This window comes from Loxodonta africana, chromosome 19, assembly GCF_030014295.1.
Source record: "Loxodonta africana isolate mLoxAfr1 chromosome 19, mLoxAfr1.hap2, whole genome shotgun sequence".
In the NCBI taxonomy this organism is placed as follows: Eukaryota; Metazoa; Chordata; class Mammalia; order Proboscidea; family Elephantidae; genus Loxodonta; species Loxodonta africana.
In genome coordinates this window covers 47,391,143-47,418,048 of record NC_087360.1, presented here as the reverse complement: position 1 = coordinate 47,418,048, position 26,906 = coordinate 47,391,143, and the positions used below count along the sequence as shown (strand labels likewise).

At 36.1% G+C, this 26,906-nt stretch overlaps 1 protein-coding gene and 1 long non-coding RNA gene across 11 annotated transcripts in view; one reads left to right on the top strand and one right to left on the bottom strand.

Annotated features, from left to right (window-relative positions):
• PPP2R2A (protein phosphatase 2 regulatory subunit Balpha) overlaps window positions 1–26,906 on the top strand; it is an 85,499-nt gene that overhangs the window by 52,785 nt on the left and 5,808 nt on the right. For 3 of the 9 annotated variants that reach the window (XM_064272672.1, XM_064272671.1, XM_064272675.1), the window contains 6 exons: window positions 936–1,030; window positions 13,685–13,850; window positions 22,003–22,115; window positions 22,603–22,780; window positions 24,499–24,663; window positions 25,812–25,981. In XM_064272672.1, coding sequence (XP_064128742.1) covers window positions 936–1,030; window positions 13,685–13,850; window positions 22,003–22,115; window positions 22,603–22,780; window positions 24,499–24,663; window positions 25,812–25,981 — 887 coding nt within the window. Of the gene's footprint in view, window positions 1–306; window positions 421–932; window positions 1,031–13,684; window positions 13,851–14,410; window positions 16,661–22,002; window positions 22,116–22,602; window positions 22,781–24,498; window positions 24,664–25,811; window positions 25,982–26,906 lie in introns of those variants that run through there. The other 6 variants (XM_010592359.3, XM_023550991.2, XM_023550993.2 and 3 more) reach the window with 4 other exon arrangements.
• The window catches only part of LOC135228246 (uncharacterized), a 77,524-nt gene continuing 54,573 nt past the window's right edge, over window positions 3,956–26,906 (bottom strand). Inside the window, exons 2-3 of one of the 2 annotated variants that reach the window (XR_010318637.1) lie at window positions 14,447–14,534; window positions 3,956–5,086 (exon numbers count right to left, since the gene is read on the bottom strand). This is a non-coding gene — a long non-coding RNA (uncharacterized LOC135228246). Of the gene's footprint in view, window positions 14,535–26,906 lie in introns of both variants that reach the window. The other variant, XR_010318636.1, reaches the window with a different exon arrangement.

Below are 26,906 nucleotides of genomic sequence, written 5' to 3'. Positions count from 1 at the left end.
CAGCCTTGGAAACCCTACAGGGCAGTTCTGTATCCTGTAGGGTCACTATGAGTCGGAATCAACTCAACAGCAACAAGTTTAATATATAAAGTCAGATTCTTAAATTCTTAATAGTGAGGTAATGTAGACAAGAAGATGACTCTTATAGAAAGAAAAAGGTTACTTGTTTATTTAAAATGCATATGATGGAGTGTTTCCTAATTTTGCTGAATGCTTTATGGTGGAAAACTTGTTAGCGGTATAATTGCTTCGTATTAATGTCCAATTCTGTAACTTAGACTTAGGAAAATGGCTCTGTGTCAAAAAGCAAAGGGGAAACAAATTTTTTTTTTTGGAGACTGTGAAGTTACCACCAACTTCGGGTATACTCTGATTGATTTCAGTCATGCATGGGATCCACAGGAACTGTGCATATTGAAGGTACATAGCACAGCATTTCTGGTATAAGTGTGTTCTATTCTCAAGCTTCTGTTTGAATTTATAACTGTTAGAATTCCATCTGAAATTTTTAATTTTACCCTATTTTAGTAATATCTGCCTTCATTTTTTAATAGATCATCTGTGGGTTTGCATACATAAATTTATTAAAAGTATATTACAGAAAATTATTAAGATAATTAAATATTTAGTGGTGCTATCATACAGTGTTTCACAATTTGCTGTTTTCATTTATAAATTTAGTGAAATATTAATAAACTACTATTATTTATTGCATTCTTTGTTAAAATACATTCATTTGGTTTATTCTGGCAAGAATGCCTTTTGGTGGACCAAAATATTCATGAAATAACTTCAGATTCACATTATTTCTTATGTCAGGTTGCTATATGATCTTAGAATAAATATGTTAGGAAAGACAGGTTAAGTTCTGAAACTATAGTGAGTTGGGAAAGAAAAACTAACGTCTTTTTGTTTTTGTTTCAATTATACAGCAGATATAATTTCTACAGTAGAATTTAATCATTCTGGAGAATTACTAGCAACAGGAGATAAAGGTGGTAGAGTCGTCATCTTTCAGCAGGAGCAGGAGGTAAGAGTTTAAAGTTTAATATCTAAATTTCATTTTGATCTAGGGACTGGAACTTGTATTGCACTGGAGAATCTCAGTTACACCAGAGGATGTTGGGCGTTTACAGAAGTATCTGTTTATCAAGCAGAATACCCAATATAGAAATAGCTCTGGTTCCCTTAGCATTGTATGTGTGTGCACGTGTGTGTGTGTTGTTCTGATTTAAAAATACAAAACTTTAATTGTAAAAAATATTTGGCTAGGGAAGGAATGGGAAGCAGTGGAATAGTTGAAGATTTTACGTAGTTCTGAAGCCTTGGCCCTCAGTTACAGTTTTTCTCTTAAAACTCCTTAAAGCAAAGTTGCTTTGACCTCTTCTCAATGCTTAGTTTACTTTGTGTAATTGGGGGTGGGAAGCTAGATTAAAGAAAAAGTTCAATTATTTTGTGGTCAGTTCATACTAATGCTGTTCTTACAGTGTAAAAATAAAAAAGTTTCAATGTTAGTTGCATGTATATGCATGTACCTTAATGTAATTTACAAGCTGAATTCTTGCTTTTAAATTGGACTTTTTGAAAATTGTTTCCCTTTCTCCTTGAAGAAAAGGATTTCTTGTTGCAGAATCTGTAGTTAAAGTAAGTTTTTGTTTTCTTCTATTGTATTTGGTATAACTTAGGCACACTTCTAAATCTGAATGACAAGATTTTTCACTTAAATTTTATGCTAAACAAAGTCTGTCACACTGGATTTTCCCTTACTCTCCCTCTATTTTTAGATGACAGTTAAATCTTCAAAATTACTTGCTTTGAAACATCCTTCCCCTGTCTATCTGTAATATATTAAAAAAGAGTTAAAAGTATGGATAAATTGTAGGATTTACAAATAGATGTCTAAATCATAACAGTTAGGTTTTTTAAAGTTAGGTTTTAAAGGATTGTGAAATTCCTTAAATGAGCAAAAGAATCTAGTAATAATACTACTACTTTGCACTTCTATAGCGCCTTTGACCTGAGGATCTCAAAGTGCTTTAGAAACACTAATGAATTAATCCTCACAGCACCTCAGTGAGGTAGGTAATTTAATTTTAAAAGAAATGATTAATAGTGTCTGATTAGAAGATGCACAAACACTAAATATGTCTCCTTTTATTTATTTAATTTTTTTCCCCCTGGCTTGGGAGAAATTATGAAAATAAGACTGAAGCTTTTCTTGAGAAAGAATAGTCTTGTGGGACAGGGGGTCTAATTCAGTTTTCTGTTTTCAGTCAGGTAAAAACTTAACATACAAATATTGAAATACGAAGTGTTGAAATAGGACCTTACAGATCATTACAGTTTCCCTTTCTTTACAAATAAGGAAGTCAAGATATAAAGAGATCACTTGATTTCTTAGTGTTAGAACTAGAACCTAGAATTTCTGACATGTACTCTTTTCCGTGTTCTTTGCTGCCTTTTGTGTTATATCACCAAAATGTTAGTTTCTTTATTACTCAGAAATCACGGGAAGCTTTTCCCATACACATTATATGCTCTTGAAATTATTTTTCTTTTAAAAGTTAATGGCTACTTTATGTTTCTATTTTAAAGAAAGGTGTTTAGAGAAAAAAAAATTTTTAATGAATTTTGCTTACTAAGCAATTCCATCTTAACATATACCAGCTTATATTGAGGGTTTCAGAGAGCCTGCATTTTTAATGAGGACTTGATTATTTTAAAATATAAATTGTCAGTTATAAGCTGATTTGGTATTTCCTTGAGAATGAGGTAATTTTCACCTTCCATAGGTTGAAGAAATGGTTAGACTATAAGAAAAATGGAGGAAATATTTGCTTTAATGCAGGTTCAGTAGATGTATTCAGAGTAATACTATTTTCCTAAAGGCTGTCAGTAATATGTTGAATTGAAGGCCTAGCATGTAGTTACTGGAATTGCCAATATTTTACTTGTATTGAAAAGTAAGATTGAAAATTTGCTTTAAATAATAATAATTTCCAGTGATTACTTTTTGAAATTCTCTTAAAGATTTTAAAGAGCTAGTATTTCAGATACACACTCTTGCAAAAAGAAATGAACACTGACTTTTTGGAGAAGACCTCTGAGAGAAAAATAGAACTCCCCTTTCATGTGTCTGTCATTTTTTTTAACTGTATTTAAGAATTCAAGAAAAAGAGAAATTCATTATGTAGGACCTCAGTAGCATGTCTTTTGCGAATTACTCATCGTTGTAAATACCAGTATGTTTTTAAATGATAAGTTTACAATGGTGGTAGTGGTGAATGACTCCCCCCCCCCAACTTGATTCTGATAATATTAAATTTTATGTAGAAATTAGACCTTTAAATGATGTTTTCAACAGATTAAAATTATTTTTTCACTATTTCAGTTGACCAGAAATTTTAATTAACTGTATTTCTTACATTATCCCTCCCCAAAAATTCCCAACGTCAAAAAAGCTCCAAATCTATGGAATTAATAATACCCAGTAGTTTTAGACTTACTTTTTCTTATCCCTGCCATTCTCTCTCCACTTCCACACATAAAACACTTCATTGTGTTATCATTCGTAATTATTTTCTTCTTAACTAAAGCTCATCATGCTAATTGTAGATAATTTAGGAAATATCAGTAGGATTGGGGTGGGGGGAACCTGTAACTGCCACCAAACAAAAATAAGCACTTTTGGTGTATATCAAAGGCATACCTTATTAAAAATGAGATAATACTATGTTAAGGGTTGTATTTTTTCCTCTTACATGCTATATGGTACATACCGTTTCATCATCTTTAATGGTCTAGGGATACTGTGTTACAGAGATGTGTTGAAGTTTATTTAACATATCCCCTATTACTATATAACTAGATTATTTCTTTACTTTTTTGGTTGTTGTTGAATCTTTCAAGCATTTATTATTTACTTAGGATGTTCATGGATCCTAAGAGATGGACGTTTTTAAAGTTTGTTTTTTTTTTTTTAATATCACTGAATGCCTTAAGAAAATTTTGCCAATTCATACTCCAGCCAAAAATTTTGAGACTGTCATTTCCCTTCAGGTACTAGGTCGGTTTTTTCTGTCGTCATTTTTGTTTTTCCTTTTTCTAAATATAGAGAGAAAGAAAACCAACAAATTGGTGATTGAAAAAATATTTTATTGGATTTTAGTTTCACTTTACTTGCAGTAAATTTTTATGTTCTATGTCCAGTTTTTTCTACTGCTGTATCTATTGATTTGTATAGGCCATATATTATAAAGGGCATTAGCTCTTTCACATGGCAATATGTTTTCCAGTTTTGTAGATTTGCTGCCTTAAGTTTTGTTTACTTTTTGTTTTTGTTGTTGATTTCCAGCTCCCGAATTACATAAACATTCACCCATATTTTGTTTTTTCTCCATTTAAATTCATTATTTACTTGAAATTAATTACTCTAAGTTATGTGATAGAGTAACTTTCTCTTCCATCTTCCCCACCCAACTCCGCAGATTGCTAGACAGGTTGTTATATTATTGAAAACTTGCCTACACTGTAAAATGTACCTTGATCAGGCAATATTCCTTCTATAGAGTTATTTCTAGCCTTCACATTTCTTTTTCCAATGCCTTTTTCAAGGCTGTTGCAACTGTAATCGTCTAATTTGTTTCGTATTGTGATTGAGTCATCTAGACAGATTTTGTCATTTATTGCAATTGGGTCTTTCCTCATTTGGCTCTTTATTCTCTTTTAAATACTAGATCAGAATAGAGATGATTGCAGGTTCCCTGATTTGAAGGCTCTGGATGTTAAAAAGAATTTGACTTGTGCCCTTACAAAGAAAACTTTTCTAGTGAACATCACTTGTATCTGGTATATGCTATGTTTGTGTGTGTGTTTATGTGTGTGTGCTTCCGTCAAGTTAGAATGTTATTGGTGGAAAAGACATTAAAGACCATCTGATCCAACCTCTATTGTTTTTGCCACTTTTTCATTTGAGACACAGAAGAAACTAAAATGAGGTTCCCGGAATACCACACTGTTATTAATTTTGCTGCATCGTGTTGCTTCTGAATGGTATAAAGTGGATTTTTTTGGGTGTGGTTCCCACCTGGAAAAGAAAATCGTATTTGAATATTACTTGACCTTCTCATTTAGTTCTCAAAACCGCCCTGGCCCTTGAAAGACAGAGATGATAAGCTCTGTTTGACATACAAGAAAACCGAGGGCCAAAGGATTATTATGTTTTATGAATTTCAAAGGTAAAAGAAGACAGAATTAGTAAAAGGGATCTTTTAAATTCTCATCTAATACCTAGTAGGGGCCATCCGAATCTCTTTTTATCAGAGAGAAACCAGCTCCTTAATGTTTAAGTCAGATTGAGGTTTCAATTTATGAGAAAGAAGCTTAGAGAGTCTTGGTCATAGTTCTTTTTCTTAGTGATATATAACTGGAGAAGAAAACTACAGTCTGAGAAAGGCATTTTTTTGTTGTCCTTTCAGCAACATGCAAAACCTGGAGTAACTAAGCACTTCTTCTGTGTAACTATGTTTTTATTCTGTAAGTAGTTTAGAACTGAGATATTCTGACTAGGGTATAGAGAATAGCACAATAATAATTCTAGATTTTATAACATTTTAAAGCATTTTTTGTAGCTTACATTTCCTTTAAATTTTATTTGAATATAATAGCAAAGAGCAGTGTGGCTTAATTTTATTTTCTAATTGTTCTAACCACGTGCTCTTTTTTCTCTTCTGCTGTATTGTAGTTCAATGGGTAGGAAATTACAACTGCCATTCTTCTAATTGCGTATTGCTCAGTAGTACCTAATAGATGCTCAGTAAATGAACATTAACTTGTTAGTGAATATAATTTAATAATGTCCTGCAAATTTTTGAAGTGCTTTACAGTCATTATAGAGAAAGTTTGAAATTTCCTTTTTTGTTTTCATCATTGATTGATTTTATTCTGAGAAGTTCCCCCTTGGTTGCTGAATGCGTTGATAGTAGTTTGTTATCAGATGCAAGTTGATTCTGTTTTGTACCGTTTCTTCCATTATCCCTGAATGGACCTAACATCTTTATACTTTGAAATACAGAACAGTTAATTGCATATAACAAATATAAGGTTAAAGGAACATTTTGAAACAATAACTTTTAGTAATGTTCTATTTGGAGATTTAAAAAATGTCCATTTACTCTCTTATATGAAATATTTAAAGGAAAGCATTTCATGTTCTCTAGAGGTTGTGGTATTTTGCAGGAGGAAGTAAGTATTTCCTACATTTTCACAGAATGTAATTAAAGGAAGAAAGAACTTAGTAAAAGCGCAGTTTTACACATAGTCAAGTGAAGTTCTTTCAGGTGTTTTCTTTAACTGTTATCTTGACTATTCATGTTAATTATAGAAACTGTGAAATTTATATATCATTTCCATAAAGAATAAAATAAAAATCTAAAATCATCCCATCATGTGAATAAAGACCAGTGTGTATGTGTGTGTGTTGGTCCTTCAGCTTTTTAAAAAAATTTTAAACAATTAACGACCATGCTATACATACCATTTTGTAACGTTTAGTTTTAGATACTGTGAATGTTTTTCTCAGGCTGTTTCATAATCTCTTAATCAGGGAGGTAGAGAGACTATTAGGGCCATTGAGTGAAAGGAGTTGCATGTGTGGTTTGGAAGAAGATTGTTTTTCTAACTTTGGTGAAAAAGTTTAATAAACTTGTAGCATATGAGATTTGCCAAAGACAGTAAAAGGTAGGTCAAAACGGTTGTGAAACATTGATCTGCAGTACGAATTTAATTGGCTCTGGAATATTTATGGATAACGTTGTGTGAAGAATGGGAATTCCAGAATACTTAATTGTGCTCATGAGGAACCTGTACCTAGACCGGGAATCAGTCATTCAGACAGAACAAGGGGATACTGCATGGTTTAAAATCAAGAAGGTGTGGGTCAGGGTTGTATCCTTTCACCATACTTATTCAGTCTGTATGCTGAGCAAATAGTCCAAGAAACTGGTCTATATGAAGAAGAATAGGGCATCAGGATTGGAGGAAGACTTATTAACAACCTGCGATATGCAGATGACACAACCTGATAGTGAAGGGGATTTGAAGCACTTACTGATGAAAATCAAAGTCTGTAGCCTTTAGTATGGATTGCACTTCAACATAACAAAAACAGAAATCCTCAAAACTGGACCAATAAGCAACATCATAATTAACAGAGAAGAGATTAAAGCTGTCAAGGATTTCATTTTATTTGGATCCGCAATCAATGGAATGCAGCAGCCAAGAAATCAAACGACGCATCACTTTGGGTAAATCTGCTGCTGAAGACCTCTGTAAAGCGTTAAAAAGCAAAAATGTCACTTTAAGGACTAAGGGTACTCTTCAAAATTGTAAAAATTTACCATTGTGACATTTTGGTTGTTTCCAGTTTGGGGCTATTAAGAATAATGCAGGGATGAATGTTCTTGACTGTGCTCTTTGGTGCTCATAGTCATGCATGAAATTATTTTGTCATAGGGTATGTATTCAGTTTTAGTAGAGATCATAGAAAAAATTCAAGCCTCAAGTTGCAGTATCGAAGGATTCTTCAGGGAAAATATTAAACGACATGAGAATTATCAAAATAAGATGGAAGGAATCCACAGAGTCACCATTCCAAAAAGGAATGGTCGACATTCAGCCATTTCAGGAGGTAGCATATGATCAGGAACTGATGGCACTGAAAGAAGAGGTCCAAGCTGCACTGAAGGCATTGGCGAAAAACAAGGCTCCAGGAATTGACGGAATACAAATTGAGATGTTTCATCAAACAGATGCAGCACTGGAAGTATTCACTTGTCTATGCCAAGAAATTTGGAAGACAACTACCTGGCCAACTGACTGAGGGAGATCAATGTTTATGCCTATTCCAAAGACAGGTGACCCAACAGAATGCAGAAATTATTGAGCAATATCACAGGCAAGTAAAACTTTGGTGATGATCATTCAAAAGCAGTTGTAGCAGTACATCGACAGGGAACTGCCAGAAATTTAAGCTGGATTCAGAAGAGGACGTGGAACAAGGGATATCATTGCTGATTTCAGACAGATCCTGGCTGACAGCAGAGAATACCAGAAAGATGTTTACGTGTTTTGACTGTGCAAAGGCATTCGACTGTGTGAATCATAACAAATTATGGATAACATTGCAAAGAACGGAAATTCCAGAACAGTTAATTTATGCTAGTGAGAAACCTGTACTTAGACCAAGAGGCAGTCATTCAGACAGAACGAGGGGATACTATGTGGTTCAAAGTCAGGAAAGTGTGCATCAGGGTTGTATCCTTTCATCATACTTAACCTGTATTCTGAGCAAATAATTAGAGAAGCTGGACTATATGAAGAAGAACGAGACTTCAGGATTGGAGGAAGACTCATTAACAACCTGTGATGTGCAGATGATACAACCTTGCTTGCTGAAAGCAAAGAGGACTTGAAGCACTTAGTGATGAAGATCAAAGACCACAACCTTAAGTGTGGATTGCAGCTCAACATAAAGAAAACAAAAATCCCAACAAGTGGACCAATAAGTAACAGCATGATAAATGGAGAAAAGATTGAAATGGCCAAGGATTTCATTTTACTTGGATCCACAGTCTACACCCATGGACACAGCTGTTAAGAAATCAAACGACCCATAGGGTTGGGTAAAATCTACTGCAAAAGTCCTCTTTAAAGTATTAAAAAGCAAAGATGTCATTTTAAGGACTAAGGTGCACCTGACCCAAGCAGTGGTATGCAGTCGCCTCATATGTATGCGAAAGCTGAACAATGATTAAGAAAGACCAAAGAAGAATTGCCGCTTTGGGATTATGGTGTTGGCAAAGAATACTGAATATACCACGGACTGCCGAAAGGATGAACAAATCTGTCTTGGAAGAACTGCAGCCAAAATACTCCTTAGAACCAACAGTGGAGAGACTACATCTTACACACTTCGGCCATTTTATCAGGAGGAATCAGTCCCTGGAGAAGGACATCATGCTTGGTAAAGTAAAGGGTCAGCAAAAAGAGGGAGGGTTTCAGAGAGGTGGATTGACACAGTGTCTGCAACAGGGAGCTCAAGCATAGCAACAATCATGAGGGTGGTGCAGGACTGGGCATGTTTCATTCTGTCGTTTCATTCATTAGGATCGCTATGAGTAGGACAGCACCAAACAACGACAATACAGAAAAAAATGTTTCTGCCAACTTATATTCTCGTGAACTATATATGAATATTCTTATTATACCACATCTTTGCCAAGCATCTGTTCTATCACTTTTTTTTTTAATTTAAACATTTGGTGGAGGTTTGTGTCCAAGGAGTCCTGGTGGTACAGTGGTTAAGTGCTCAGCTTCAAATGGAAAGGTCAGCGGTTCAAACTCTATGGGAGAAAAGAAGTGGCAGTCTACTCCTGTAAAAATTACAGCCTAAACCCTGTGGGGCAGTTCTGCTCTGTCCTGTAGGGATGCTATGAGTCTGAATTGCCATGATGGCACACGACAACAACAATGAGCGTATCTTATTGTGGTTTCAGTTTGTACTTCATTAACATTGAAGTTGAGCATCTTTTTATTTATTTTTGGCCACTTGGATGTTACTGCCTTTTGTGTAGTGCCTATTCACATCTCTTGCACATTTTCTACTGGGTTATCTGTCAGTTTTCTTATTGATCTGTAGATTTTCTCTATACTTTGTGAATATAAACCCCTTGTCAGTTATATTTGTTGGAAGTATTTTCCGTTCTGTGACTTCATTTCATTTCTGAATGATACATTTTGATAAATTGAGGTCATTAATATTAATCCAATTCAGTTTATCAGTGTTTTCTTTTAGGTTACTACTTTTACTGTCCTGTTAAATATTTCTCTACCCCAAACTTCAGGAGGATGTTACTGTTTTCTTTTAGACCTCTGCTGTCTTGTAGAGTAGCCACTAGCCACATGTGGCTATTAAAATTTAAAATTCACTTTCTTAGCTGCAGTAGCCACATTTCAGATGCCCAGTAACCATGGGTAGCTACCATATTGGACAGCACAGATAGAGGCCATTTCCATCATTGCAGAAAGTTCTATAGACAGAGTTGTCGTAGAACCGAATTATTGTACATTTCATATTTATACCTCTGATTGGCCTGGAATTTACTTATATGGTTTGTGGTGTATGAGGTCAAGGTTTGTTTCATATGAATAGTCAACTGGTCTGACACCATTTGGTGGAAAGATTACCCTTTCTTTGTTGCTGAGCAAGGCCAGCTTGTCATAATTCCGGCTTCCTTCTGGGCTTTCTCCTCCTTTTCCTTGGTATATTTGTTTATCCTTTGGCAATATCACATTGTCTTAATTACTCTGCATTACAACTTAGTCATGATGTTGTCGTTAACTGCCATTGAGTCCGCCCTCAACCGTGGTTACCCCATGCACATTAGAATCGGATCATTGTCTTCCATAAGATTTTCATTGGCTGATTTTCCAGAAGCAGCTTGCCAGGCCCTTCTTCCTAGTCTGGAAACTCCACCAAAACATGTTCAGAATCGTAGCAACACACAAGCCTCTACTGACAGACAGATGGTGACTGCACATGAGGTGCACTGGCCAGGAATTAAACCCAGGTCTCCCTCGTGGAAGGCAAACGCTCTTCTACTGAACCACTGCTTTCGCCTGGCCCTAATGTTGTACCCTTTATACATTTTTGGATTTAGCTTGCATCTGTGTTCAAAATTTTTGATTTTGGTTTTCTGTACTGTGTTTTTAATGCATTTAAAGACTCCTATATGTCATACCTCCTTCTGTGTCCTCCTTTTTTGTACACTAAGAACTATATTTTCAACATCCTTGTTGATTGCCATGTATAAATCTCATTCTTTCGAATTTCTGCACAGTACTCCCATCTACCAGGTTACCTCCAGTCTCTCTTTACCACACCAGTACCATCTTTGCTCATTCTTTTTTATCATTACTGTTTATTTGGAAAATATTTATTGAATACCTGTTATATTCCAGGTACTATTACAGGTGTTGGGAATAAAGCTCTTACAGATTTATTTTATGAAAGAAAATTCCACACAAAAAATCTGGTTAGGAAAATAGATTCTTGCAGTGATTGCAAAAGCAAGTGTGTTAGGGTTTTCCAGAAACAAAGTAGGGTACGGAGAGAGAGAGGGCTTGAGATTGATTGATTTGAAGGAACTGGTTCATGTGATTGTGGGACTGGCAAGTCTGAAATTTGTAAGACAGACCAGCAGGCTAGAAACTTGGCAGGATATGATGCTGCAGCCTTGAGACAGAAGTTCTTCTCTGTGAAACTCAGTTTTGCTCTTAAGGCCTTCCACTGATTGGATGAGCACTGCTCATGTTGTCTAGTGTAATCTTAAGTCAGTTACCACTCATGTATCTGTTTCATAGCCTCTTCTGTTTTGTTACTGCCGCTGTCATAATTGCTGTTATTCTTTGTGTAGATTTCTCTTTAAAAATTATTTTACTGCATCGTTAGTGGAGTTTCAAGGGAGAGCGGAGGCTAGCTAATGCCAGTGTTCAGTCTGACATCATTAGTTTTTTCGACATAATTTTCTGCTTGTGTGTGTGTGTTTTTTTTTCTTCTTCTTTAAAAAGAAACAGTGCTTTTTGCATTCCTTTGAGACTGCCAGATACCTCAGTGATTTTGTTTTGGATCTTCTAATAGATCGTGAGTCCCCAGGGTGATGTTCCCTTTCTGTTTTAGAGAATACTTTCGCCAGATACTTGTGTTTCTTCCTTTACACGTCAGCAAATCCAGTGTGACCCATACAGACTCAACTTTTGTGTATGGAATGATTCGCAGTTTGCCCTTAGCTCTTTATATTGCTTACCAGAACTGTATGGACCTTAATCAGTTTCTACTTTTGACTAAAAGTTTTATCTACACAAGTTACTTGAAGGCAGAGATTCTTTGTTGCTAAATCTCTATCCTTCCAGAACCTAGTTTACCTAATACCAAAGTTTCTCTTTTGAGTACTAAATGAAAAACCAAAGTTGAAAACAGCATCTATATTAAAATTCCAACTGCTGTGTAGTGCATCTTTTTTTTTTTTTTTCGGAGAGCATAATAAGCGACTCGACAGCAACGGGTTTGGTTTGGTTTTGGGTGATGCAAATAGGTTACACTTGACTACCTAACCACAGATTTGGTGGTTCAAGCCCAGGCAGTGGCACCATGGAAGAAAGGCCTGGTGATCTGCTTCTGTAAAGATTACAGCTAAGAAACGTTATGGAACAGTTCTACTCTGTAACGTGGGGTTGCCATGAGTCAGAATTGACTCCACTGCAATGAGTTTCGTTTGGTTTTGGTTTTAATGATAAATAAACATTGTGAGACTGGGTGAGTAATTTGAGGTAGAAGATTTGTGGAATGTCTTCTAAAATGATATCAGAGTGTATATATGTAATGGACTAGGTTATCTCATTTGGGGTAAGAGTGTGATAATGAGATAAGGTTCTGGGCTTGATTTTTACCCTCTCCTTTCCCCAGTATAGGTTATGTACTTTGGTATGCTCTGCATTCTTTAACGTCGGCAAACCCGCTCATTAATAGTTGATACTGTCAGAGTGTCCAGGTATAAATGTATCAGTGAATGATCAATCTAGATAATCAAGCTACTGAAAGAAAACAACCCATTCAAGATGATAATTCAATAAGGTTGTCTTTTTATATAGAGAATAATAATAGTTCCTATTGACAAGTGCTTAAACAAAACTTTCATTTATAATTTACTTTTAGTTGACTTATCAATAATATCCATTACTATCATTTCATATAAATAATTTTTAATAGGTTCTTTGAACTAGCCATTTAATGATTTTTGATAGATTTTTAATGATGTCATAATAAGCTAAAAGAGTAAATTCTGAATGTGGTTAAAACTCAGTCTTTCTGAGGCATTAGTGTTACTAAAGTTCACAAGTCCATCTAATTTAAACTATATTGTCTCACACTGATATTAAATGAAACAAATCATCAGTGTTTGCCAGTCTCATAAGAAGGGAGAGTAAGCAGTAGGTGGTAAGAGGGGGTTTGGGAGAGGTCCTAGATAATGCTGATTAATAACAGGCTGAGAATTGACCCTTAAGTGGGCAGAGAAAGGAGGTATGCCTTGCCAGCTGTTTCTGAGCAAATTTTTCTCACATTTTTATCAGTATACCTCTATATTTTTAATATATCAAAACAGCAAATTAATTAGATCCAGTAATCAAACTGATCCATGTTTTATTGTATTTTCTTATTTAATTTGGGCTTAGATTATTAGGCTTTATTTAGCTTTCCCCTTTTTAAGCTTTCTTATTATTCCTTGGAGGCTGTTAAATATAAAAAACAGTGTGATTGTATGTAAAATACACCTGAAAACCCTGGTGGCGTAGTGGTTAAGTGGTAGGTTGCTAATCAGGAGGTCGGCAGTTCAAATCTACCAGGTGCTCCTTGGAAACTCAATGGGGCAGTTCTTTTCTGTCCTGTAGGGTTGCTATGAGTCAGAATCGACTCGACAGTGGCAATGGGTTTGGTTTTTTGGTTTTTTTAAGATACACCTAATGAATTAACTAGAATTTGCAAGATCTCTTGCAGTTGATTATGTGCTTGATTGGTTTGAAATGAGGTTTTTCAACAGTGGTCCAAATATTTGTTTTTGCATTTTAGAACAAAATCCAGTCTCATAGCAGAGGAGAATATAATGTTTACAGCACCTTCCAGAGCCATGAACCAGAGTTTGACTACTTGAAAAGTTTAGAAATAGAAGAAAAGATCAACAAAATTAGGTGGTTGCCGCAGAAAAATGCTGCTCAGTTTTTATTGTCTACCAATGGTAAGTGTAATTTTTTGGTTATAAATTTTCGTGTGCCCACTTTGTATACATATCCTGTAGAGGATATTCTCCACTTTCAAAGAGGAATATTTGTTAAGAAATCTTTGTGAATAGACTTTTGGGAACATTCTCCATGCAGAATATAAACTCTTCTTCATGCCTTCTCATTTTTATTCTCTTTCAATTCTGAAATTATATGAAAGAGAGTATCAGGTGCTAATTTTTTCGTTTAATGCACTGGCACAGTTTATAGTGAAAAGAACTCAGGCTTTGCCGTTGGATTTAGGTCAGGTACTGTCTCTCAACCATTTCAGGAGGTGTACCATATGCTCAAGAGCCAAGGGTACTGAAGGAGAAAGTTCAAGGTGTACTGAAGGCATTGGCGAAAAACAGGCTCCAGGAATTGATGGAATACCAATCTATGCTGGGAAATTTGGAAGACAACTACCTGGCCAACCACCTGGAAAAGATCCATATTTATGCCCATTCCAAAGAAAGGTGTTCCAGCAGAATATGGAAATTTTCAAACAATATCATTAATATCACATGCAAGTAAAATTATGCTGAAGATTACTCAAAAATGATTGCAACAGTACCTTGACAGGGAACTGCCAGAAATTGAGGCCAGATTCAGAAGAGGACGTGGAACAAGGAATATCATTGCTGATGTCAAATGGATCCTGGCTGAAACAGAGAATACCAGAAGGATGTTTACCTGTGTTTTATTGACTATGCAAAGGCATTCGACTGTGTGAATCATAACAAATTATGGATAACATTGTGAAGAATGGGAATTCCAGAACACTTAATTGTGCTCATGAGGAACTGTACTTAGACCAAGAGGCAGTTGTTCAAACAGAACCAGGGGATACTGCGTGGTTTAAGACCAGGAAAGGTACGTCAGCGTTGTATCCTTTTACTGTACTTAATCTGTATGCTGAGCAAATCACTCGAGACGCTAGACTACATGAAGAAGAACAGGGCACCAGGATTGGAGGAAGACTCAATAACAACCTGTGATAGACAGACGACACAACCTTGCTTGCTGAAAGTGAAGAGGACTCGAAGCACTTAGTGATGAAGATGAAAGACTACAGCCTTCAGTTTGTGTTATACCTTAACATAAAGAAAACAGAAACCCTCACAACTGGACCAGTAAGCAACATCAAGATAAATGAAAAAATATTGGCCAGGATTTCCTTTTACTTGGATGCGCAATCGACGACTGTGGAAGCAGCAATCAGGAGATGAAACGACGTATTGGGAAAATCTGCTGCAAATGACCTCTTTAAAGTATTAAAAAGCAAAGATACCACCTTGACTAAGGTGCGTCTAACCCAAGTCGTGGTATTGTCAGTCACCTCATGCGTGTGAAAGCTGGACAATGAATAAGGAAGGCCAAAGAAAAATGGATGCCTTTGACTTAAGGTGTTGACAGAAATATTGAGTATATCATGAACTGCCAGAAGAATGAACAAATCTGTCTTGGAAGAAGTATGGCTAAAATGCTCCTTAGAAGCAAGCATGGCGCGACTTTCCCTTGCATACTTTGGACATGTTATCAGGAGGGACCAGTCCCTGGAGAAGGACTTCATGCCTGGTAGAGGGTCTGCAAAAAAGAGGAAGACCCTTAATTAGAGGGAATGCCACAGTGGCTGCAACAGTGGGCTCAAACATAACTATTATGAGGACGGCACAGGGCTGGGCAGTGTTTTGTTCTGTTGTGCGTAGAGTTGCTATGAGTCAAAACGACCTCGACGGCACATAACAACAACAGACGCTACCGAAAACAAATTTCAAACTGTAAATTCAAAATATTTTTTGAAAGTGTGGCCTCCTCTAAAGGGTATTCTCCAGGAAAACACTCTCCTTGGTGTCTGTCAAATAAGGACAAAACATGGAATCGGCATACTGCCTTCTTCCCAACAAGCCACATAGCTGGAAGAAGATTCTTCTTACACTATTTTGCCTTTCCAGGAAAAATTATTAAACAAGTATTAGAATTGTATATTGAGTCTACCAGAATTTAGAGTACTTTATGAAGAGTTCAGAGTTGAGTGATTTCTTTTTGTTCTTCAAAAATATTTTTTCTTACAAGTTGCTATGTCTTGGATCCATAGTATATAAAAACTTAGGTTAAAGCTTTTGAGGATGGCACATGCATTGGAAAAAGCCACTCAAATTTTCTCATCCCCTCACTGTTAATAAAATTAAAAATAAACAAAATTCTAGCATTCTGCCATTGGGAGAGTGTAATGACTTCTCGGGTGAGCCTGGTGGAAGACTCTGAGTACTCCCTTTGCATACTTTATCCCTCGTAGCCTACTGTGTATTGAGTTCTTAGAAATCTAGTCCACAAAATGATGCTACCAGCTGATACCATAAATGTTTGCCTCCTCGTAGGTGCCCGTTTTCTGATCATGAAAGCTCTCCCCAACCAACTTGCTGAAATTTGTATTCTCTGTGCCTCTTTTCCACATGAGCTGCATTTTTTCTTCTCCTTATTAAAAGAAAAGCAAATAGAAATAACCATGCAAAGCCCATAACTCACAGCATCATCGATGGACCTGTGTTTACTCATACCGTATATTGGCTTCTAATGTTGATTCAGTTTTAATTTGTATGGTAAACTAAGTTATTTCAAATAGTGTTTCTTAGTTATTGCTTTTTTTGTTTTTTTCCTTGACATCAAATAATAATTGTACCATTTATATAATTTCTGCTTTTGGAAGTAAATGTTACAAAGAAGTGTGTTTGTATTGGAATATTTGTTCCTAATAATTACGACGGAAACCCTGGTGGCATAGTGGGTAAGTGCTTTGGCTACTAATCAAGAGGTCGGCAGTTCGAATCCACGAGGCCCTCCTTGGAAACTCCTACTCTGTCCTGTAGGGTTGCTGTGAGTTGGAATTGACTCGGCAGCAGTGGGTTTGGTTTTTTGGGTTTAATAATTATGACAGTTCATTTCTTAATAGGCTAAATCTTTTTATAAAGAGAAATTTTGAAATATACACTGATACAGAGAAAATAGTATAATGCAGTCTCACAAACCCATCACCCAACTCCAGCGATTATCAATTCATAGTGAAATTCCATTTCCTAGGCACTTCTCCTTTCCCATCTCCCCAGTATTATTTGGAAGCAGATCCCATTTCAATTCATTCATGGGTTAAATCTTAACATATCTTTCAGCTCTCAGTTTATATCCAGATGTATCTTCCAGGTAGGCTTCTGCATGCCCCTCTCTAGTTTGAAATAGTGAAAGCAACATGCAGGCACCAAATGAGCCATTCTGGACCCTGGTCCCTTGGGTGTTGCAAATGGTTAATATGCTCAGCTAACCAAAAGGTTCACCTAGAGGCACCTCGGAAGAAAGCCCTGGTGATCTACTTCTGAAAAGTCGACCGTTGGAAACCCCATAGAGCACAGTTGTACCCTGACACACATGGGGCTGCCCCGAGTTGGAATCGACTCAGCGGCAGCTGACTTTAGACACTGAGCACTACAGCAGTTCAGTGGAGGGAGAAACCGTTGTGAATTCCAGTGTCTGGGTCAGGAGTACACAATTTTTTTCCCCCTGTACATAGTATCAACAGTGTCTCCCAAGTATGTTTACTACTAAGCTTTAAAATACTGATTAATAATATAATTTCTCTTAAAGGCACTACAGAATGCATTGTAGGTTTTTGTTCTTGTTGATGGATAGTAAGTAAAATACAACTGCGAGGGAGGCTGCAGTATTTTTTTTGTGTGGTAAAAATAGTGATCTTGTTAACTGCCATGCAATATGGAAGTACAAAACAGGTATAAGAGCTTCACCAACCAGCTTCAGGTTAGGCTTATGTCTGGGAATTGTAGAATAAGAAAAAGGACAGGAGGAGTAGGCCTTAAGCTATACTCGAGAAGTTTTATTCTTAAAAGAGAAAGCAAGTATGGGAAAATACCAGCATTAATGTCTATATTATTTTGTTTAAGTTTTCTCTGTGAGATAAAACATAAAAACTCCCTCCCCCGAAATGTAATGGACTGTTATATTCATAAAAAGATTAGAGGCTGCTACTGTGGAGGAGTCCGTGGATAGCACAAACAGTTAAGTGCTGGACTACTTACTGGCTGAAAGGTTGGCAGTTTGAACCTACCCAGAGCTGTCTCGGAAGACAGGCCTGACAGTCCTCTTCTGAAAGGTCATAACATTGAAAACCCTGTGGAGCAGTTCTACTCTGACACACGTGGAGTCACCATGATTTGGAATCGACACTACAGCATCTAACAACAACAACTTGTTAGGTGAATGGTAGAAAATAGAACCGGTGTTTCCAGTTATGATTAACCGAAATTAATCTTATTTTTCTCTTTACATGAGTTTTCCGTGATCATCATAAACTATTTCTTGTTTCCCATATGAATTTTACTTAAATGACTTATTAGTCTCTTTATAACTTCAATTCATTTAATATTTATTTCTTCAAGTGATTTTATTTTCTTTCTTTTTAACCTTCTTTTGCCTTTCTCTGAAATCTCTGTTATTCCTCCTCATTGCATAAAAGTCAGATTAACCTGGTAACCATGCGTCTTAAATATATGAGTAATACAGAGTTGACTCATAAATTAGTTGTTTGAACAACTTAAGAAGTTTTTTGGATCTTACAAAGATGCGTTCCCTAAAAGTGAACTTGGCAGCATGGCGTTCCCTGCCCTAACACTCTGTTAGTGTCAAGACAGGAGCATAAGGGCTTTTGGGCTACTGGCACAGTTCTTTAATTATTACTGGTGAGCATCATAAATGTTGACAATTTAGGGAAACATCATAAACAGTTCCTAACCCCTTAGAAGAAACAGATTTGGTAATCCCCTGTACAAAAGTGTATCTATTTACGTAATTTTGCATGCAGTTTTATAAGGTTTGATTCTTCTGAGATATCCCCTTTTATGGGCCAAAAACTCCAGGTTAAAAAAAAAATATTACTTTTGAGAGCATAAGGATTTTTTAAAATTTATATTTTATAGTTACTACAAGAGTTATTTTGTTTCCTACCTGCCTTGTCCCCAGGCACTGTGGTGAAATCATGTATATTAGTACTTCTGTGTCCTGTGTTTATACTGTTGAGAAATTTTAAACTCTTTAAATCACAAGTTTGTTTTGAAATTTATTTTGTTTTAAAAATCTATTTGCCTGATTCGTCAGGACTTTTTAGTGTTTTCTTCCTATAACACTATTAGAAGCCACAGAGTAATCTCATCTCATTTGAAAATTTGATGAGTATATTGTGATTTTTTTGTGTGGATCTTTACTGGTGGGTTTACTAAAGATAAAGACTTGAACAGACCACAAGACAGCTGTGGGAGTAGGGAAGGAACTATCTTCAGGTGATTATTTTAGAAAATAGTTACTTGTCCCAAATATATGTAATTTAAGCCGTCCCAAATATATGTAATTTAAGCTAGGTGTGTGTCTGTCCATCTGTCCGTCCCTCGTGGTGCAATGGTTGCATACCCAACTTACAACCCAAATGTCAGCAGTTCAAACCGTCAGCTGCCCTGTGGGGGAAAAGACCTGGTGATCTGCTCTGGTATATTTACAGCCTAGGAAACCCTATGGGACAGTTTTACTATATAGGGTTGCTATGAGTTGGAATCATCTTGACAGCACACAACACACAAGCATAAAAAATAGATTTTTGAACAAGTAAAATATTCTAAAAGATACGACTGCCTAACTCTGTAAATGTATATAAGTTATTGACATAGCACTTAGAAAACACATGGAGCTTAACTACAAGATAACTATAAAACAAGATTGCATAGGATTTACTGTATTTTTAGGCAAATAACGTGCCTTCTATGTTTGTTTGCCAGCTGCACCCTCCCCACGCGAGGCATTTTCATAAGTGACACTTTGCCAATTTTTTTTTTCATGTTGCTGTAAAAAAATTAGCATAGCGTGCTTATGAAAATACCTTGAGGGGGAGGACATGGTTGGCCAACATAGAAGGTGTGTGGTATTTGTGTAAAAATAGTAGATTAAACAATCGATTATAAGTTCTTAAGGTCAATCATGTTTCTCTGTTTACACTTCATCTTTGAGAAGGTCATCCACAGGACAACTGTGGTGTTCTTCTACAAATGGAAGATAGAGATATACTGAGCTAGAGTCACTGACATATTTCTACAGGACATTTTTTTTCCTTGACATCCTTTCTACAGGACTGATGTGTTTTTATTTTACACCAATTTGCTTAGGAAAGACCATTAAGAATATTTTTATTTGAGAATACTATTTTAGGATTATAACACAAAATATTAAATAAATATACATGAATTATTATTGATATATGTGATTGCGTAAATAAAAAAAAGAGAGAAATTCCAAATAATATTGTATAGCTAACTCTCCATTCCAGGAGGCGAAACTTAATTCATCCATTTAAGTGCAGACTGAACTAGTAACTTGCTTCCAAAGAACAGAGTGTGGCAAGAGAAAAGGTAGTAAGTATGTGGTGGAGAAACCTAGCAGACACCACATTAGCCAAGTGATCACCAGCATCAGACATGTTGATACCATCTACCTCCTGATGTGATACAACGAGAAGGCAGTTCATCTCTGGTATTCTTAAAAAACCCGTTGAGATGATGAGAAAACATCAGGCAAACCCAATTAAGGGACACTCAACAAAATACCTGACCAGCATTCCTCGAGTGTCAGAGTTATGGAACATAACGAGGAAAGTCTGAAAAACTGTTAAAGTCAGAAGAGTAAGGAGACATGACAACTAAATGCAATGTGGTCTGGTTCCCAGAACAGAAAAAGGACATTAGAGTGAAAACAGTGAAATCTGAGTAAGTCTATAGTTTAGTTAATAATATATGAGTGTTAATTTCTTAGTCTTGTTGCATAAGATGTTAACATTCGAAGAAACTGTGTGAAGATTATGTGGGAACACTGTACTGTCTTTGCAACTTTTCTGTATATCTAAATTCCAAAATAGAAAGTTTATTAAAAAAGTAGTGCAATGAATGTCAGGAAACAAGCTGTGTATAAATTGTTGAATGGGAAATGAATTTGTTCTGTAAGGTTTCACCTAAAATGTTCAAAAAATAAAATGCTGTATTGTCTGTCTTGATACCTAGAAATTTTGTCTTGAAGGATCTGGGAACATATGTTTTTAATCAGTCAGTATTTTTTCAGGCCCTGTTTCCTACTTCTGAACCCCTGATGTAATAAGGGAAAAGATGGGTTTAAACTGAGGCATCCAGGCCACTGAAGGGATTTGTGGCATCTTCACTAATTTAAACTTTTTCTTTTAGGAAGCAGGACCAAGGGAGTCCCAAATCCCTTACAGTTTTGATTCTGAGTAGTAGTGTATCCTAGCTTACCTTTTTTTTCTCTTTATAATTTTTAAAAATATGTGTGTGTGTATGTATGTGTATGTGTAGCTATATATGTGTATACACATATGTTGTTCGGTGCTGTCAAGTCAGTTTCGACTCATAGCAACCCTGTGTACAACAGAACAGAACGCTGCCTGGTCTTGTGCCATCCTCACAATCGTTACTATGTTTGAGCCCATGGTTGCAGCCACTATGTCAGTCCATCTCGTTGAGGGACTTCCTCTTTTTTGCTGACCCTCTACCAAGCATGATTGTCCTTCTCCAGGGATTCGTCCTACCTGATAATACGTCCAAAGTACATGAGACAAAGTCTTGCCATCCTTGCTTCTGAGGAATGTTCTGGCTGTACTTCTTCCAAGACAGATTTGGTCTTTTTTCTGACAGCCCATAGTGTATATTCAGTATTCTTTGCCAACAGCATAATTCAGATGCATCAGTTCTTCTTCAGCCTTCCTTATTCATTGTCCAACTTTTGCATTTTGTTCCTCTGATTTTAAATATTTTTAAAGGATAGAGACCTGGGTGTGAGTTTTTAAATACAAGTGAAATTTTATATAGGTGTTCTTTACATATAAATTTGTGATTTCGCTACTGGATTTATATGTATATGTGTTTTTATTCACCTGATAATAGGAAATTTGTTTTTTATTATGTCAGACAAGGAATTTCATTCTTAGACTCTTTTTAGGTGAAATGTGAAGTGACATGCCTAAATATGCATTAAAATGTCTATCCTTCTTTGAGGATTTTATTTTTTCCCCAGATAAAACAATAAAATTATGGAAAATCAGTGAAAGGGACAAAAGACCAGAAGGGTATAACTTGAAAGAGGAAGATGGAAGGTATAGAGATCCTACTACAGTTACTACACTACGAGTAAGTACATAAGAAAAAAATTATTCTAATTCTGCTGAATAGTATTCTGTCCACATACATAGTCTAGATCCTGAGCTGAACCTGAATAGGTATAGTAATATTCTGCTTCCCGCCCAACAATTCTGTAACCAGCTAATTTTATTAATTCCCGTTTTAAATATAGAAATGCACCTAACATAGAGGTCTCACTGTGATCTGGGGCACAACCAGGGCTCAAACACAGGCTGTGTTTTACACTGTGCCGCAATCTGTTTTGCCCTTATAGTTTGAATATCAGCTAGATTAGTTTTCAAAATTAATTTTCTATGGAGATCAAACAACCATAAATGGGCCAAATAATCTAGTTGTAGCTTACAAATACTAAGAATTAAATGCTGTGAGCTGATTTTATTTTTCTTCAGAAACTAAGGAACTGCTGTCAACCTTGATTGCTGCTGTAAACAGTGAATATTTGTTAATAAATATTTTTCATGTGTCTTATTGACAGGTACCAGTCTTTAGGCCCATGGATCTAATGGTTGAGGCCAGTCCACGCAGAATATTTGCCAATGCTCATACATATCACATCAACTCTATTTCTATTAATAGTGATTATGAAACATATTTATCTGCAGATGATTTGCGGATTAATCTTTGGCATCTGGAAATTACGGATAGAAGTTTTAGTATCCATTTGGTTCATTTTTTTCATGTTTGGTAACAGAGGTATATTGTGTCTATACTGGGTTTATTTCCATCCCTCCTAATGTATTTTCATTCTTCCTTTTTATATTGTCTTTTAACATATGTGGCTTCTTATTTTATACCATTTTTTCTTTGTATATGAGTGATTAAACATTGGGAAAAAGTTACTCGATAAAGAAAAGGGGCTCATATATTGATTTAAGAATTATATTTGTAGGATCTTGAGGAATTGTCTGTCTTTTGTCTATTGTAGCATCTTTTTTTAATCACTTAGTTTTTGTAAAGAAGAAATTTGAGAAGTATTGTATACTTTTAAATAAATTCTTGCTGAGGTCGGAAAAAAATGTAGACAGGTCAAAATGTTACAAAGTCAATAGAAATACTTCCTCAAACCCCATTTAAATATGTTTTTTAAATATTCTTCATAATGTTAGCAGGCATTACTACCACTGTTCATGTATATATTTCCAAACGGATACCATTTGAAAAAGTAAAAAAGCTTTATACTAAATAATAACCCACCAACAATGTATAAAAGAGTTCCTTTCCCTATACCTTACAAGTCTAAGTTAGTGAAAAGTACTCTTGTTTTGATTTGCATTTCTCTCATCATGAGTAGACTTGAGTAATTGTTTAATGTGTGTGAAACATTTATATTTTTGTTCTTTTCTTATTTGTTTGTTGGATTTGCGTATATAGTTACCGACCTTTTAAAGGTACCCTTTTTATGTTAAGTAAATGTGTTCTATTGTTTATGTTGCAGTAGTTCCCCCCTTTGAGTTTTTATTTTTCCCTCAGTGCACACTAAGATCTCTTAATATTTATGAAGATAAACTTACCAGTCTTTTATTCTGGGATTTGTATCATACTGAGAAAGACGTCTACATTGTAAAATGATTAGATGTCCATATTCTAAGAATTTTTTTTTTTTAAGTGTTAAAATTTTGATCCCTCTGGAATTTATTCTCGTTTAAGGAGTAAGAGGAAACCCTGGTGGTGTCGTGGTTAAGTGCTACGGCTGCTAACCAAAGGGTTGGCAGTTCAAATCCGCCAGGGGTTCCTTGGAAACTCTATGGGGCAGTTCTACTCTGTCCTATAGGGTCGCTATGAGTCGGAATCGACTCGACAGCACTTGGTTTGGTTTTTGGTTTTTTTTAAGGATTAAGATATAGATTTGTAGCTAATTTTCTCCCCAAATGTTCAGTTGTTTAAAAAATAATCACCCTTGCCCCGGCAGTGGTATGAACAGCCACCTTTATATCTTAACTTTCCAAATATTTTGCAGTCTCTTTGGGCTGTGTTCTGATCCACTGATTTATCTATACTCTGTTTTATTTAATGTAGATTTAGGGTACTTTTTGGCATCTGGTGGGTCTAAATTCCCCTCATTACAAAGAAACCTATTAAATGAAAACAAATATAAACTGGTAACTGAATGCTACTCTGTCCTGTAGGGTCGCTATGAGTCGGAATCGACTTGACGGCAGTGGTGGTTTTTTAACTGAATGCTGGCTGCCTGTCAAGAATTTTTTTTTTTTTTTTAATAGAGTGCAAGAGACCAGTTTTTGAACTGTTTACTAGAATGTAATTTAGAATTAATACTTTGTTCAGGAATATGAATGACTTTTAGGTTTAAGAAATGTAAAATTATATTTGCCTTTTTTTCCTAAGTGGAAATTCCTTAATCAAATGTATTCAGATATCGTGGACATTAAGCCTGCCAATATGGAAGAGCTAACCGAGGTGATTACAGCAGCAGAATTCCATCCAAACAGCTGTAACACATTTGTATACAGCAGCAGTAAAGGAACTATTCGGTTATGTGACATGAGGGCATCTGCCCTCTGTGATAGACATTCTAAATGTAAGTTTATTTAAAATGATAACATTATCTGTTTGTCTAACACTAGCCTCAGGCATGTTAACTACATTTACGTATATTTGCAGGTTGTTAACCTTTGTTTCCAAGACCTCTTGTATCCTTTGCTAAACTGCCTAACCACATGAGGCAGTAGAGGTTACTGGAAGAACTCTTGGTAGTATTTCTGCTCATGTCCCTCCCAATGGATATATTGTAGTGAAATGCTGGGTTTTTTTTTTGAAACTTGTAGTTGGTTCCTTGGAGCTCCTCAATTTTGTATTCAAGCTGAGCTGTTTCTTTCCCTTTCTCCTTCTCCCTTCCCTCCTTCCCTTTTCCCCTCCTCCCTGCTGCAAATCTTCCTTCCTTTCTTTCTGTTTTGATCTTCCTGCGAGGATTTCTTATGAGAAGAGGTTTCCGTGGCTTTAAAAAAAAAAATTGAAAACTACTGTATTAAAAAATTAAGGGGTTGCAGTGTTCTCATCTTTATGTTGTTGAGTATTTTTAAAGCTCATAAAAATCAATGCATGCCTGTTATCAAAGCAGTTTTACCTGCCTGCTGAAAAATAAAATGCAGGTACAAATTTTGATGGTAAGGAAGGTGTCTTTTATGTTGTGACACTACAAAGTCAGTGAGTATATGTAAATTTATGTTCTGCATATACTGAAGTCCTGACTGAGTCTAGTTCTGCTGAATTAGCTGTGTGACTCTGGAAGTGTACTGCATACTTTTGCGTTTTGAACTTCAGTATCAACTGATTATGTTTTAAAAAACTTTCAGGGAAATTACGTTGTTAGAGCCAGAGTGATGTTTTTCAGTCCTTTATTAGCCTATCATGAATCCTTGGTTGTGCAGTGGTTAAGTGTTCAGCTGCTAACCAAAAAGCTGATGATCGAGCTCACCAGCTGCTCCGCAGGAGAAAGTGTGGCAGCCGGGTTCCGTATACAGCCTTGGAAACCCCGTGGGGCAGTTCTACTCTCTCCTACAGGGTCACTGTGAGTCGGAATCAGCTCAGTGGCAGTGGGTTTGGTTTGGCTTTTGGGAGTAGCCCGTCATTTTACTTCACGTAGAAAGTTTATGAACAGCTGTTTCAGGAAATGCTTTGCTAAAGAGCGAATATTGTATACTTTGCTCTTTTTCTGCTTGTTTTTAGTGTTTGAAGAACCTGAAGATCCCAGTAACAGGTCATTTTTTTCTGAAATCATCTCTTCTATTTCTGATGTAAAATTCAGCCACAGTGGTCGATATATGATGACTAGAGACTATTTGTCAGTCAAAATTTGGGACTTAAATATGGAAAACAGGCCTGTGGAAACATACCAGGTATTTACACTTTTATCTTTCCATGAGCATATATTATGTTTACTTTAAAGAGTTTATTAGTTAAGGGTTTTGTTTATATTGTGTTAATCCCAGTTTAGTGTTTGTTCACCAGTAGGGTTCCACCAACCTCAGAGATCCCTAGGTTGTTGTTGTTCGGTGCTGTCAAGTCAGTTCTGACTCATAGCAACCCTGTGTACAACAGAACAAAACTGCCTGGTCCTGCGTCATCCTCACAAACGTTATTATGCTTGTAGCCATCGTTGCAGCCACTGTGTCAGTCCATCTCGTTGAGGGTCTTCCTCTTTTTCGCTGACCCTCTGCTTTACCCAGCGCAATGTCCTTCTTCAGGGACTGGTCCTTCCTGATAACGTGTCCAAAGTGTGTGAGACAAAGTCCTGCCATAGTTTCTTCAAATAAGCATACTGGCTGTATTTCTTCCAAGACAGATTTGTTCTTTCTTCTGGCAGTCCATGGTATATTCAATAACTTCACCAACACTATAATTCAGAGGTAGTCTTCCTTATTCATTGTCCAATTTTCCCATGCATATGAGGTGATTGAAAACACTATGGCTTGGGTCCAGTGCACCTTAGTCCTTAAAGTGACATCTTTGCTTTTTAATACATTAAAGAGGTCTTTTGCAGCAGATTTGCCTAATGCCACGTGTCTTTTAATTTCTTGACTGCTGCTTCCATGGGCGGCATTGATTTTGGATCCAAATAAAAGGAATGCTTTACAGCTTCAATCTTCTCTCCATTTATCATGATTTTGCTTATTAGTCCAGTTGAGGATTTTTTTTTTTTTTATGTTGAGGTGTATTCCATGCTGAAGGCTGTGGTCTTTGATCTTCATCAGTAAGTGCTTCAAAGCCTCTTCAGTTTGAGTAAGCAACATTGTGTCATCTGCATATCGCAGGTTGTTAATG